Source organism: Oncorhynchus kisutch, linkage group LG5 (genome assembly GCF_002021735.2).
Source record: "Oncorhynchus kisutch isolate 150728-3 linkage group LG5, Okis_V2, whole genome shotgun sequence".
Taxonomy (NCBI): Eukaryota; Metazoa; Chordata; class Actinopteri; order Salmoniformes; family Salmonidae; genus Oncorhynchus; species Oncorhynchus kisutch.
In genome coordinates, this window is record NC_034178.2 from 76,037,719 (window position 1) to 76,054,374 (window position 16,656).

Here is a 16,656-nt window from a genome sequence, read left to right on the forward strand (position 1 = left end):
GACTTGGACTCCCCCCCCCACCACTGGACTTGGACTCCCCCCCCCCACCACTGGGCTTGGCTTGGACCCCCCCTCACTGGGCTTGGACTCCCCGCTCACTGGGCTTGGACTCCCCGCTCACTGGGCTTGGACTCCCCGCTCACTGGGCTTGGACTCCCCGCTCACTGGGCTTGGACTCCCCGCTCACTGGGCTTGGACTCCCCGCTCACTGGGCTTGGACTCCCCGCTCACTGGGCTTGGACTCCCCGCTCACTGGGCTTGGACTCCCCGCTCACTGGGCTTGGACTCCCCGCTCACTGGGCTTGGACTCCCCGCTCACTGGGCTTGGACTCCCCGCTCACTGGGCTTGGACTCCCCGCTCACTGGGCTTGGACTCCCCGCTCACTGGGCTTGGACTCCCCGCTCACTGGGCTTGGACTCCCCGCTCACTGGGCTTGGACTCCCCGCTCACTGGGCTTGGACTCCCCGCTCACTGGGCTTGGACTCCCCGCTCACTGGGCTTGGACTCCCCGCTCACTGGGCTTGGACTCCCCGCTCACTGGGCTTGGACTCCCCGCTCACTGGGCTTGGACTCCCCGCTCACTGGGCTTGGACTCCCCGCTCACTGGGCTTGGACTCCCCGCTCACTGGGCTTGGACTCCCCGCTCACTGGGCTTGGACTCCCCGCTCACTGGGCTTGGACTCCCCGCTCACTGGGCTTGGACTCCCCGCTCACTGGGCTTGGACTCCCCGCTCACTGGGCTTGGACTCCCCGCTCACTGGGCTTGGACTCCCCGCTCACTGGGCTTGGACTCCCCGCTCACTGGGCTTGGACTCCCCGCTCACTGGGCTTGGACTCCCCGCTCACTGGGCTTGAACCCCTCGGTGTTATGTAAGTTCTCTGCCAAATGGAACCCTATTGGTCCTGGTCAAAAGAGGTGCACTACATAGGGACTAGTGTGCACTACATAGGGACTAGTGTGCACTACATAGGGAATATTGTGCACTACATAGGGAATAGTGTGCACTACATAGGGAATAGTGTTCCATTTAGGATGCATTCAGTCTCACCCTGAGGTCCTCCCAAGCATCTCTGTCCTCGATCAGAACTCGCCTGGTGTGGAGAGGAATCTGGGGAACCTCCATCGACTGCTACAGAGAAAGAGACACACACTAGGGATGAGACACACGCGCTAGGGATGAGACACACACACGCGCTAGGGATGAGACACACACACGCGCGCTAGGGATGAGACACACACACGCGCGCTAGGGATGAGACACACACACGCGCGCTAGGGATGAGACACACACACGCGCGCTAGGGATGAGACACACACACACACACACACACACACACACACACACACACACTAGGGATGAGACACACACACACTAGGGATGAGACAGACACTAGGGATGAGACAGACACTAGGGATGAGACAGACACTAGGGATGAGACACACACACTAGGGATGAGACACACACACTAGGGATGAGACACACAGAGACACACACCCTAGGGATGAGACACATACACACACGCGATGTGACACACACACTCACACACAAGCGATGTGACACACACACTCACACACAAGCGATGTGACACACACGCTAGGGATGAGACACACACAGAGACACACATGCGCTAGGGATGAGAGACACACACACACTAGGGATGAGACACACACACTAGGGATGAGACAGACACTAGGGATGAGACACACAGAGACACACACACACTAGGGATGAGACACACACACACACGCGATGTGACACACACACTCACACACAAGCGATGTGACACACACGCTAGGGATGAGACACACACAGAGACACACATGCGCTAGGGATGTGAGACACACACACGCGATGTGACACACACACTCACACACAAGCGATGTGACACACACGCTAGGGATGTGACAAATGGAAAATGTTAATTGTTTTCCGTTAAATTAATAACATATAATGTACAGTACCAGTCAAAAGATTGGACACATCTGCTCATTCAAGGGTTTTTCTTTATTTTTACTATTTTCTACAATGTAGAATAATAGTAAAGACATCAAACCTATGAAATAACACATATGGAATCATGTAGTAACCAGAAAAGTGTTTAACAAATATTCATTTATTTGATATATGAGATTCTTTAAAGTAGCCACCATGTGCCTTGACAGCTTTGCACACTCTTGGCATTCTCTCAACCAGCTTCACCTGGAATGCTTTTCCAACAGTCTTGAACGAGTTCCCACATATGCTGAGCACTTGTTGGCTACTTTCCTTCAGTCAGAGGTTCAACTCATCCCAAACCATCTCAATTGGGTTGAGGTCAGGTGATTGTGGAGGCCAGGTCATCTGATGCAGCAGTCCATCACTCTCCTTCTTGGTCAAATAGCCCTTAGACAGTCTGGAGGTGTGTTGGGTCATTGTCCTGTTGAAAAACAAATGATAATGGGACTAAGCGCAAACCAGATGTGATGGTGTATCACTGCAGAATGCAAAAAAATGTGACTCAAATTTGGACTCACTTTCCACCGGTCTAATGTCCATTGCTTGTGTTTCTTGGCCCAAGAAAGTCTCTTCTTCTTATTGGTGCACTTTAGTAGTGGTTTCTTTGCAGAAATTCGACCACGAAGGCAAGATTCATGCAGTCTCCACTGAAGAAATCAAATCAAATCGAACAGTTGATATTGAGATGTGTCTGTTACTTGAACTCTGTGAATCATTTATTTGGGCTGTAATTTCTGAGGCTGGTAACTCTACTGAACTTATTCTCTGCAGCAGAAGTAACTCTGGGTCTTCCTTTCCTGTGGCGGTCCTCATGAGAGCCAGTTAACTCTACTGAACTTATCCTCTGCAGCAGAGGTAACTCTGGGTCTTCCTTTCCTGTGGCGGTCCTCATGAGAGCCAGTTAACTCTACTGAACTTATCCTCTGCAGCAGAGGTAACTCTGGGTCTTCCTTTCCTGTGGCGGTCCTCATGAGAGCCAGTTAACTCTACTGAACTTATCCTCTGCAGCAGAAGTAACTCTGGGTCTTCCTTTCCTGTGGCGGTCCTCATGAGAGCCAGGTAACTCTGGGTCTTCCTTTCCTGTGGCGGTCCTCATGAGAGCCAGTTTCATCATAGCGCTTGATGGTTTTTGAGACTGCACTTGAAGAAACTTTCAAAGTTCTTGAAATTTTCCGTGACTGACCTTCACGTCTTAAAAGTAGTTTCTCTTTGTACATTTTTTGGAGATGTATTTTTCTTTTAACTCTATGAAATTATAGGCATTTAGCAAGACACCCCCAATAAAGGAGTGGTTCTGCAGGTGGTGACCACAGACCACTTCTCAGTTCCTATGCTTCCTGGCTGATGTTTTGGTCACTTTTGAATGCTGGCGGTGCTTTCACTCTAGTGATAGCATGAGACGGAGTCTACAACCCACACAAGTGGCTCAGGTAGTGCAGCTCATCCAGGACGGCTGTGTCTGTCAGCGTAGTGTCCAGAACATGAAGGCACTACCAGGAGACAGGCCAGTACACCAGGAGACGTGGAGGAGGCCGTAGGAGGGCAACAACCCAGCAGCAGGACCGCTACCTCCGCCTTTGTGCAAGGAGGCACACTGCCAGAGCCCTGCAAAATGACCTCCAGCAGGCCACAAATGTGCATGTGTCTGCTCAAACGGTCAGAAACAGACTCCATGAGGGTGGTATGAGGGCCCGACGTCCACAGGTGGGGGTTGTGCTTACAGCCCAACACCGTGCAGGACGTTCGGCGTTTGCCAGAGAACACCAAGATTGGCAAATTCGCCACTGGCGCCCTGTGCTCTTCACAGATGAAAGCAGGTTCACACTGAGCACATGACAGACGTGACAGAGTCTGGAGACGCCGTGGAGAACGTTCTGCTGCCTGCAACATTCTTCAGCATGACCGGTTTGGTGGTGGGTCAGTCATGGTGTGGGGTGGCATTTCTTTGGGGGGCCTCACAGCCCTCCATGTGCTCGCCAGAGGTAGCCTGACTGCCATTAGGTACCGAGATGAGATCCTCAGACCCCTTGTGAAACCATATGCTGGTGCGGTTGGCCCTGGGTTCCTCCTAATGCAAGACAATGCTAGACCTTATGTGGCTGGAGTGTGTCAGCAGTTCCTGCAAGAGGAAGGCATTGATGCTATGGACTGGCCCGCCCGTTCCCCAGACCTGAATCCAATCGAGCACATCTGGGACATCATGTCTCGCTCCATCCACCAACGACACGTTGGACCACAGACTGTCCAGGAGTTGGCGGATGCTTTAGTCCAGGTCTGGGAGGAGATCCCTCAGGAGACCATCCCCCACCTCATCAGGAGCATGCCCAGGCGTTGTAGGGAGGTCATACAGGCACGTGGAGGCCACACACTACTGAGCCTCATTTTGACTTGTTTTAAGGACATTACATCAAAGTTGGATCAGCCTGTAGTGTGGTTTTCCACTTTAATTTTGAGTGTGACTCCAAATCCAGACCTCCATGGGTTGATACATTTGATTTCCATTGATAATTTTTGTGTGATTTTGTTGTCAGCAACATTCAACTATGTAAAGAAAAAAGTATTTAATAAGAATATTTCATTCATTCAGATCTAGGATGTGTTATTTTAGTGTTCCCTTCATTTTTTGGAGCAGTGTATTTTAATGCTCTCATATTTACATGTTCTAATGGTATCAGGTATCTTTCTATATTTTGTGTGAAAATAAATAAAATGTCTAAGTGCCTCATTTGCATAAATACACCGGGTGTATTTGCATATATGAATATATATGAATATATATATATATGCATATATATATATATATATTCATATATGCAAATACACCCTGTGTATTTATGCAAATGAGGCACTTAGAAATGTGTGTATATATATATATATATATATATATATATATATATATAATACATTTGTAATGTATTTATTATTTTGAAACTTCTGTGAGTAATACTTACTGTTCATTTTTATTGTTTATTTCACTTGTTTATCCCTCACTTGCTTTGGCAATGTTAACACATGTTTCCCATGCCAATAAAGCCCCTTGAATTGAATTCACAGGGGAGAGAGAGAAACTCACGTTGATCCATGGATGGTTCATGAACTCGGTGATGGTCATCCTCTGCGTGGGCTCGGTCTTCAGCAGGGTTCTGATGAGCTGCTTGGCTATACACACACACACACACTAGAATTCAGTAACTATTAAGGTACATTTATATTGTGGAAATGCAGGATGGCGAAGTACACTCTATATGTGAATTACCACGTACCGGAGCGCCAAGTGTGGACCAAAATATTCCTGAACATCTTCTACCCCCAAACCATTAGACTGCTGAACAGCTTCTACCCCCAAGCCATCAGACTGCTGAACAGCTTCTACCCCAAAGCCATCAGACTGCTGAACAGCTTCTACCCCAAAGCCATCAGACTGCTGAACAGCTTCTACCCCAAAGCCATCAGACTGCTGAACAGCTTCTACCCCAAAGCCATCAGACTGCTGAACAGCTTCTACCCCAAAGCCATCAGACTGCTGAACAGCTTCTACCCCAAAGCCATTAGACTGCTGAACAGCTTCTACCCCAAAGCCATCAGACTGCTGAACAGCTTCTACCCCAAAGCCATCAGACTGCTGAACAGCTTCTACCCCAAAGCCATCAGACTGCTGAACAGCTTCTACCCCAAAGCCATCAGTCTGCTGAACAGCTTCTACCCCAAAGCCATCAGACTGCTGAACAGCTTCTACCCCAAAGCCATCAGACTGCTGAACAGTTTCTACCCCCAAGCCATCAGACTGCTGAACAGCTTCTACCCCCCAAGCCATCAGACTGCTGAACAGTTTCTACCCCCAAGCCATCAGACTGCTGAACAGCTTCTACCCCAAAGCCACCAGACTGCTGAACAGCTTCTACCCCAAAGCCACCAGACTGCTGAACAGCTTCTACCCCAAAGCCATCAGACTGCTGAACAGCTTCTACCCCCCCAAGCCATCAGACTGCTGAACAGCTTCTACCCCCCCAAGCCATCAGACTGCTGAACAGCTTCTACCCCCCCAAGCCATCAGACTGCTGAACAATTATTTATTATACAAGTCCACCATACAAGCCCACTATACAAGCCCACTATACAAGCCCACTATACAAGCCCACCATACAAGCCCACTATACAAGCCCACTATACAAGCCCACCAAACAAGCCCACCATACAAGCCCACCAAACAAGCCCACTAAACAAGCCCACCATACAAGCCCACCATACAAGCCCATTATACAAGCCACACTTACCCTCTTCTGATACGTCGGACCACTCTGGGTTAGGAAACTCGTACTGTCCCATCCTGATTCTCTTCTTCATCCCAGGAGAGATGGCCAGACCATGGTTAGAGTAGAACGGTGGATAACCACATAACCTAGGGGGGGGGGGGGGGGGGGGGACAGAAGAGAGGAGAGAGAGATGGCCAGACCATGGTTAGAGTAGAACGGTGGATAACCACATAACCTGGGGGGGGGGGGGGGGGGGGGGGGAGACAGGGGACAGAAGAGAGGAGAGAGAGATGGACAGACCGTTAGAGTAGAACCAAGGTTAGAAGGAAGGAGAGATGAGACTAGAATCATTCAATATTCTGTTTAGAAACACACAACCCGTTTAGGAAACACAACCCGCTGAGAAACACATGACAGGTAGGAGTGTAAAGGGTTAAAACCCTATAATAATGATACTGATATAGAGGTAGGAGTGTAAAGGGTTAAAACCCTATAATAATGAGACAGATATAGAGGTAGGAGTGCATATGTATTCACCCCCTGTGCATATGTATTCACCCCCTGTGCATATGTATTCACCCCCTGTGCATATGTATTCACCCCCTGTGCATATGTATTCACCCCCTGTGCATATGTATTCACCCCCTGTGCATATGTATTCACCCCCTGTGCATATGTATTCACCCCCTGTGCATATGTATTCACCCCCTGTGCATATGTATTCACCCCCTGTGCATATGTATTCACCCCCTGTGCATATGTATTCACCCCCTGTGCATATGAAGCCCCTAAATAAGATCTGGTGTAACCAATTACCTTCAGAAGTCACACAATTAGTTAAATAAAGTCCACCTGTGTGCAATCTAAGTGTGACATGATCTGTCACATGATCTCAGTACATATACACCTGTTCTGAAAGGCCCCAGAGTCTGCAACACCACTAAGCAAGGGGCATCACCAAGCAAGCGGCACCATGGAGACCAAGGAGCTATCCAAACAGGTCAGGGACAGAGTCTCTCCAAACAGGTCAGGGACAGAGTCTCTCCAAACAGGTCAGGGACAGAGTCTCTCCAAACAGGTCAGGGACAAAGTTGTTGAGAAGTACAGATCAGGGTTGGGTTAGAAAAAAAACGGAAACTTTGAACATCCCACAGAGCACCATTAAATCCATTATTAAAACATGGAAATAATATGGAACAGGCAAGGAGAGGCAACAAAGATGAAGGAGCTGCGGAGATGGGAGTATCTGTCCATAGGTCCACTTTAAGCCGTACACTCCACAGAGCTGGGCTTTAGGGAAGAGATTGGAGTATCTGTCCATAGGATCACTTTAAGCCGTACACTCCACAGAGCTGGGCTTTACGGAAGAGATTGGAGTATCTGTCCATAGGACCACTTTAAGCCGTACACTCCACAGAGCTGGGCTTTACGGAAGAGATTGGAGTATCTGTCCATAGGATCACTTTAAGCCGTACACTCCACAGAGCTGGGCTTTACGGAAGAGATTGGAGAATCTGTCCATAGGACCACTTTAAGCCGTACACTCCACAGAGCTGGGCTTTAGGGAAGAGATTGGAGTATCTGTCCATAGGATCACTTTAAGCCGTACACTCCACAGAGCTGGGCTTTATGGAAGAGATTGGAGTATCTGTCCATAGGATCACTTTAAGCCGTACACTCCACAGAGCTGGGCTTTAGGGAAGAGATTGGAGTATCTGTCCATAGGACCACTTTGCCGTACACTCCACAGAGCTGGGCTTTACAGAAGAGATTGGAGTATCTGTCCATAGGACCACTTTAAGCCGTACACTCCACAGAGCTGGGCTTTATGGAAGAGATTGGAGTATCTGTCCATAGGACCACTTTAAGCCGTACACTCCACAGAGCTGGGCTTTAGGGAAGAGATTGGAGTATCTGTCCATAGGACCACTTTGCCGTACACTCCACAGAGCTGGGCTTTATGGAAGAGATTGGAGTATCTGTCCATAGGACCACTTTAAGCCGTACACTCCACAGAGCTGGGCTTTATGGAAGAGATTGGAGTATCTGTCCATAGGACCACTTTAAGCTGTACACTCCACAGAGCTGGGCTTTAGGGAAGAGATTGGAGTATCTGTCCATAGGATCACTTTAAGCTGTACACTCCACAGAGCTGGGCTTTACGGAAGAGATTGGAGTATCTGTCCATAGGATCACTTTAAGCCGTACACTCCACAGAGCTGGGCTTTAGGGAAGAGATTGGAGTATCTGTCCATAGGACCACTTTAAGCTGTACACTCCACAGAGCTGGGCTTTACGGAAGAGATTGGAGTATCTGTCCATAGGACCACTTTAAGCCGTACACTCCACAGAGCTGGGCTTTATGGAAGAGATTGGAGTATCTGTCCATAGGACCACTTTAAGCCGTACACTCCACAGAGCTGGGCTTTAGGGAAGAGATTGGAGTATCTGTCCATAGGACCACTTTGCCGTACACTCCACAGAGCTGGGCTTTACGGAAGAGATTGGAGTATCTGTCCATAGGACCACTTTAAGCCGTACACTCCACAGAGCTGGGCTTTAGGGAAGAGATTGGAGTATCTGTCCATAGAATCACTTTAAGCCGTACACTCCACAGAGCTGGGCTTTATGGAAGAGATTGGAGTATCTGTCCATAGGATCACTTTAAGCCGTACACTCCACAGAGCTGGGCTTTATGGAAGAGATTGGAGTATCTGTCCATAGGACCACTTTAATCCGTACACTCCACAGAGCTGGGCTTTAGGGAAGAGATTGGAGTATCTGTCCATAGGACCACTTTAATCCATACACTCCACAGAGCTGGGCTTTAGGGAAGAGATTGGAGTATCTGTCCATAGGACCACTTTAAGCCGTACACTCCACATAGCTGGGCTTTACGGAAGAGATTGGAGTATCTGTCCATAGGATCACTTTAAGCCGTACACTCCACAGAGCTGGGCTTTATGGAAGAGATTGGAGTATCTGTCCATAGGACCACTTTAATCCGTACACTCCACAGAGCTGGGCTTTAGGGAAGAGATTGGAGTATCTGTCCATAGGATCACTTTAAGCCGTACACTCCACAGAGCTGGGCTTTAGGGAAGAGATTGGAGTATCTGTCCATAGGATCACTTTAAGCCGTACACTCCACAGAGCTGGGCTTTATGGAAGAGATTGGAGTATCTGTCCATAGGACCACTTTAAGCCGTACACTCCACAGAGCTGGGCTTTATGGAAGAGATTGGAGTATCTGTCCATAGGACCACTTTAAGCTGTACACTCCACAGAGCTGGGCTTTACGGAAGAGATTGGAGTATCTGTCCATAGGATCACTTTAAGCCGTACACTCCACAGAGCTGGGCTTTATGGAAGAGATTGGAGTATCTGTCCATAGGACCACTTTAAGCTGTACACTCCACAGAGCTGGGCTTTATGGAAGAGATTGGAGTATCTGTCCATAGGATCACTTTAAGCTGTACACTCCACAGAGCTGGGCTTTATGGAAGAGATTGGAGTATCTGTCCATAGGACCACTTTAAGCCGTACACTCCACAGAGCTGGGCTTTATGGAAGAGATTGGAGTATCTGTCCATAGGATCACTTTAAGCCGTACACTCCACAGAGCTGGGCTTTAGGGAAGAGATTGGAGTATCTGTCCATAGGACCACTTTAAGCTGTACACTCCACAGAGCTGGGCTTTACGGAAGAGATTGGAGTATCTGTCCATAGGATCACTTTAAGCTGTACACTCCACAGAGCTGGGCTTTACGGAAGAGATTGGAGTATCTGTCCATAGGACCACTTTAAGCTGTACACTCCACAGAGCTGGGCTTTACGGAAGAGATTGGAGTATCTGTACATAGGACCACTTTAAGCTGTACACTCCACAGAGCTGGGCTTTACGGAAGAGATTGGAGTATCTGTCCATAGGACCACTTTAAGCTGTACACTCCACAGAGCTGGGCTTTACGGAAGAGATTGGAGTATCTGTCCATAGGACCACTTTAAGCTGTACACTCCACAGAGCTGGGCTTTACGGAAGAGATTGGAGTATCTGTCCATAGGACCACTTTAAGCTGTACACTCCACAGAGCTGGGCTTTACGGAAGAGATTGGAGTATCTGTCCATAGGACCACTTTAAGCCGTACACTCCACAGAGCTGGGCTTTATGGAAGAGATTGGAGTATCTGTCCATAGGACCACTTTAAGCCGTACACTCCACAGAGCTGGGCTTTAGGGAAGAGATTGGAGTATCTGTCCATAGGACCACTTTGCCGTACACTCCACAGAGCTGGGCTTTACGGAAGAGATTGGAGTATCTGTCCATAGGACCACTTTAAGCCGTACACTCCACAGAGCTGGGCTTTAGGGAAGAGATTGGAGTATCTGTCCATAGGATCACTTTAAGCCGTACACTCCACAGAGCTGGGCTTTATGGAAGAGATTGGAGTATCTGTCCATAGGATCACTTTAAGCCGTACACTCCACAGAGCTGGGCTTTAGGGAAGAGATTGGAGTATCTGTCCATAGGACCACTTTGCCGTACACTCCACAGAGCTGGGCTTTAGGGAAGAGATTGGAGTATCTGTCCATAGGATCACTTTAAGCCGTACACTCCACAGAGCTGGGCTTTATGGAAGAGATTGGAGTATCTGTCCATAGGATCACTTTAAGCCGTACACTCCACAGAGCTGGGCTTTAGGGAAGAGATTGGAGTATCTGTCCATAGGACCACTTTAATCCGTACACTCCACAGAGCTGGGCTTTAGGGAAGAGATTGGAGTATCTGTCCATAGGACCACTTTAATCCGTACACTCCACAGAGCTGGGCTTTAGGGAAGAGATTGGAGTATCTGTCCATAGGATCACTTTAAGCCGTACACTCCACAGAGCTGGGCTTTATGGAAGAGATTGGAGTATCTGTCCATAGGACCACTTTAATCCGTACACTCCACAGAGCTGGGCTTTAGGGAAGAGATTGGAGTATCTGTCCATAGGATCACTTTAAGCCGTACACTCCACAGAGCTGGGCTTTAGGGAAGAGATTGGAGTATCTGTCCATAGGATCACTTTAAGCCGTACACTCCACAGAGCTGGGCTTTATGGAAGAGATTGGAGTATCTGTCCATAGGACCACTTTAAGCCGTACACTCCACAGAGCTGGGCTTTATGGAAGAGATTGGAGTATCTGTCCATAGGACCACTTTAAGCTGTACACTCCACAGAGCTGGGCTTTAGGGAAGAGATTGGAGTATCTGTCCATAGGATCACTTTAAGCTGTACACTCCACAGAGCTGGGCTTTACGGAAGAGATTGGAGTATCTGTCCATAGGATCACTTTAAGCCGTACACTCCACAGAGCTGGGCTTTAGGGAAGAGATTGGAGTATCTGTCCATAGGACCACTTTAAGCTGTACACTCCACAGAGCTGGGCTTTACGGAAGAGATTGGAGTATCTGTCCATAGGATCACTTTAAGCTGTACACTCCACAGAGCTGGGCTTTACGGAAGAGATTGGAGTATCTGTACATAGGACCACTTTAAGCTGTACACTCCACAGAGCTGGGCTTTACGGAAGAGATTGGAGTATCTGTCCATAGGATCACTTTAAGCCGTACACTCCACAGAGCTGGGCTTTAGGGAAGAGATTGGAGTATCTGTCCATAGGACCACTTTAAGCTGTACACTCCACAGAGCTGGGCTTTAGGGAAGATATTGGAGTATCTGTCCATAGGACCACTTTAAGCTGTACACTCCACAGAGCTGGGCTTTACGGAAGAGATTGGAGTATCTGTCCATAGGATCACTTTAAGCTGTACACTCCACAGAGCTGGGCTTTACGGAAGAGATTGGAGTATCTGTCCATAGGACCACTTTAAGCTGTACACTCCACAGAGCTGGGCTTTACGGAAGAGATTGGAGTATCTGTCCATAGGACCACTTTAAGCCGTACACTCCACAGAGCTGGGCTTTATGGAAGAGATTGGAGTATCTGTCCATAGGACCACTTTAAGCCGTACACTCCACAGAGCTGGGCTTTATGGAAGAGATTGGAGTATCTGTCCATAGGACCACTTTAAGCCGTACACTCCACAGAGCTGGGCTTTATGGAAGAGATTGGAGTATCTGTCCATAGGATCACTTTAAGCTGTACACTCCACAGAGCTGGGCTTTATGGAAGAGATTGGAGTATCTGTCCATAGGACCACTTTAAGCTGTACACTCCACAGAGCTGGGCTTTATGGAAGAGATTGGAGTATCTGTCCATAGGACCACTTTAAGCCGTACACTCCACAGAGCTGGGCTTTATGGAAGAGATTGGAGTATCTGTCCATAGGATCACTTTAAGCCGTACACTCCACAGAGCTGGGCTTTAGGGAAGAGATTGGAGTATCTGTCCATAGGACCACTTTAAGCTGTACACTCCACAGAGCTGGGCTTTACGGAAGAGATTGGAGTATCTGTCCATAGGATCACTTTAAGCTGTACACTCCACAGAGCTGGGCTTTACGGAAGAGATTGGAGTATCTGTCCATAGGACCACTTTAAGCTGTACACTCCACAGAGCTGGGCTTTACGGAAGAGATTGGAGTATCTGTACATAGGACCACTTTAAGCTGTACACTCCACAGAGCTGGGCTTTACGGAAGAGATTGGAGTATCTGTCCATAGGACCACTTTAAGCCGTACACTCCACAGAGCTGGGCTTTATGGAAGAGATTGGAGTATCTGTCCATAGGACCACTTTAAGCCGTACACTCCACAGAGCTGGGCTTTAGGGAAGAGATTGGAGTATCTGTCCATAGGACCACTTTGCCGTACACTCCACAGAGCTGGGCTTTACGGAAGAGATTGGAGTATCTGTCCATAGGACCACTTTAAGCCGTACACTCCACAGAGCTGGGCTTTAGGGAAGAGATTGGAGTATCTGTCCATAGGATCACTTTAAGCCGTACACTCCACAGAGCTGGGCTTTATGGAAGAGATTGGAGTATCTGTCCATAGGATCACTTTAAGCCGTACACTCCACAGAGCTGGGCTTTAGGGAAGAGATTGGAGTATCTGTCCATAGGACCACTTTGCCGTACACTCCACAGAGCTGGGCTTTAGGGAAGAGATTGGAGTATCTGTCCATAGGATCACTTTAAGCCGTACACTCCACAGAGCTGGGCTTTATGGAAGAGATTGGAGTATCTGTCCATAGGATCACTTTAAGCCGTACACTCCACAGAGCTGGGCTTTAGGGAAGAGATTGGAGTATCTGTCCATAGGACCACTTTAATCCGTACACTCCACAGAGCTGGGCTTTAGGGAAGAGATTGGAGTATCTGTCCATAGGACCACTTTAATCCGTACACTCCACAGAGCTGGGCTTTAGGGAAGAGATTGGAGTATCTGTCCATAGGACCACTTTAAGCCGTACACTCCACAGAGCTGGGCTTTACGGAAGAGATTGGAGTATCTGTCCATAGGATCACTTTAAGCCGTACACTCCACAGATCTGGGCTTTATGGAAGAGATTGGAGTATCTGTCCATAGGACCACTTTAATCCGTACACTCCACAGAGCTGGGCTTTAGGGAAGAGATTGGAGTATCTGTCCATAGGATCACTTTAAGCCGTACACTCCACAGAGCTGGGCTTTAGGGAAGAGATTGGAGTATCTGTCCATAGGATCACTTTAAGCCGTACACTCCACAGAGCTGGGCTTTATGGAAGAGATTGGAGTATCTGTCCATAGGACCACTTTAAGCCGTACACTCCACAGAGCTGGGCTTTATGGAAGAGATTGGAGTATCTGTCCATAGGACCACTTTAAGCTGTACACTCCACAGAGCTGGGCTTTAGGGAAGAGATTGGAGTATCTGTCCATAGGATCACTTTAAGCTGTACACTCCACAGAGCTGGGCTTTACGGAAGAGATTGGAGTATCTGTCCATAGGATCACTTTAAGCCGTACACTCCACAGAGCTGGGCTTTAGGGAAGAGATTGGAGTATCTGTCCATAGGACCACTTTAAGCTGTACACTCCACAGAGCTGGGCTTTACGGAAGAGATTGGAGTATCTGTCCATAGGATCACTTTAAGCTGTACACTCCACAGAGCTGGGCTTTACGGAAGAGATTGGAGTATCTGTCCATAGGACCACTTTAAGCTGTACACTCCACAGAGCTGGGCTTTACGGAAGAGATTGGAGTATCTGTCCATAGGATCACTTTAAGCTGTACACTCCACAGAGCTGGGCTTTACGGAAGAGATTGGAGTATCTGTCCATAGGACCACTTTAAGCTGTACACTCCACAGAGCTGGGCTTTATGGAAGAGATTGGAGTATCTGTACATAGGACCACTTTAAGCTGTACACTCCACAGAGCTGGGCTTTACGGAAGAGATTGGAGTATCTGTCCATAGGATCACTTTAAGCCGTACACTCCACAGAGCTGGGCTTTAGGGAAGAGATTGGAGTATCTGTCCATAGGACCACTTTAAGCTGTACACTCCACAGAGCTGGGCTTTAGGGAAGAGATTGGAGTATCTGTCCATAGGACCACTTTAAGCTGTACACTCCACAGAGCTGGGCTTTACGGAAGAGATTGGAGTATCTGTCCATAGGACCACTTTAAGCCGTACACTCCACAGAGCTGGGCTTTACGGAAGAGATTGGAGTATCTGTCCATAGGACCACTTTAAGCCGTACACTCCACAGAGCTGGGCTTTATGGAAGAGATTGGAGTATCTGTCCATAGGATCACTTTAAGCTGTACACTCCACAGAGCTGGGCTTTACGGAAGAGATTGGAGTATCTGTCCATAGGACCACTTTAAGCTGTACACTCCACAGAGCTGGGCTTTACGGAAGAGATTGGAGTATCTGTCCATAGGACCACTTTAAGCCGTACACTCCACAGAGCTGGGCTTTACGGAAGAGATTGGAGTATCTGTCCATAGGACCACTTTAAGCCGTACACTCCACAGAGCTGGGCTTTATGGAAGAGATTGGAGTATCTGTCCATAGGACCACTTTAAGCCGTACACTCCACAGAGCTGGGCTTTATGGAAGAGATTGGAGTATCTGTCCATAGGACCACTTTAAGCTGTACACTCCACAGAGCTGGGCTTTATGGAAGAGATTGGAGTATCTGTCCATAGGATCACTTTAAGCTGTACACTCCACAGAGCTGGGCTTTATGGAAGAGATTGGAGTATCTGTCCATAGGACCACTTTAAGCTGTACACTCCACAGAGCTGGGCTTTACGGAAGAGATTGGAGTATCTGTCCATAGGACCACTTTAAGCCATACACTCCACAGAGCTGGGCTTTAGGGAAGAGATTGGAGTATCTGTCCATAGGACCACTTTAAGCCATACACTCCACAGAGCTGGGCTTTAGGGAAGAGATTGGAGTATCTGTCCATAGGACCACTTTAAGCCGTACACTCCACAGAGCTGGGCTTTATGGAAGAGATTGGAGTATCTGTCCATAGGATCACTTTAAGCCGTACACTCCACAGAGCTGGGCTTTATGGAAGAGATTGGAGTATCTGTCCATAGGACCACTTTAAGCCGTACACTCCACAGAGCTGGGCTTTACGGAAGAGATTGGAGTATCTGTCCATAGGACCACTTTAAGCCGTACACTCCACAGAGCTGGGCTTTATGGAAGAGATTGGAGTATCTGTCCATAGGACCACTTTAAGCCGTACACTCCACAGAGTTGGGCTTTATGGAAGAGATTGGAGTATCTGTGCATAGGACCACTTTAAGCCGTACACTCCACAGAGCTGGGCTTTATGGAAGAGTGGCCAGAAAAAAGTCATTGCTTAAAGAAAAAAATAAGCAAACACGTTTGGTGTTCACCAAAAAGGATCACTGAAAGGCATGTGGGAGACTCCCGAAACATATGGAAGAAGGTACTCTGGTCAGATGAGGCTAAAATTTAGCTTTTTGGCCATCAAGGAAAAAGCTATGTCTGGCGCAAACACCTCTCATCACCCCGAGAACACCATATTTTTCATCAGCAGGGACTGGAAAACTGGTCAGAATTGAAGGAATGATGGATGGAGCTAAATACAGGGAAATTCTTGAGGGAAACCTGTTTCAGTCTTCCAGAGATTTGAGACTATGACGGAGGTTCACCTTCCAGCAGGACAGTGACCCTAAGCATACTGCTAAAGCAACACTCTAGTGGTTTAAGGGGAAGCATTTAAATGTCTTGGAATGGCCTGGTCAAAGGCCAGACCTCAATCCAATTGAGAATCTGTGGTATGACTTAAAGACTGCTGTACACCAGCGGAACCCATCCAACTTGAAGGAGCCAGAGCAGTTTTGCCTTGAAGAATGGGCAAAAATCCCAGTGGCTAGATGTGCCAAGCTAATAGAGACACACCCCAAGATACCTGCAGCTGT

At 48.2% G+C, this 16,656-nt stretch overlaps 1 protein-coding gene across 2 annotated transcripts in view; it reads right to left on the bottom strand.

Annotated features, from left to right (window-relative positions):
* Window positions 1-16,656, bottom strand: part of LOC109882374 (MAP kinase-activated protein kinase 2) — a 37,883-nt gene that overhangs the window by 4,076 nt on the left and 17,151 nt on the right. Inside the window, exons 7-9 of one of the 2 annotated variants that reach the window (XM_031825862.1) lie at window positions 6,273-6,397; window positions 5,072-5,157; window positions 1,051-1,128 (exon numbers count right to left, since the gene is read on the bottom strand). In XM_031825862.1, the coding sequence (XP_031681722.1) occupies window positions 1,051-1,128; window positions 5,072-5,157; window positions 6,273-6,397 (289 nt within the window). Of the gene's footprint in view, window positions 1-1,050; window positions 1,132-5,071; window positions 5,158-6,272; window positions 6,398-16,656 lie in introns of both variants that reach the window. The other variant, XM_031825861.1, reaches the window with a different exon arrangement.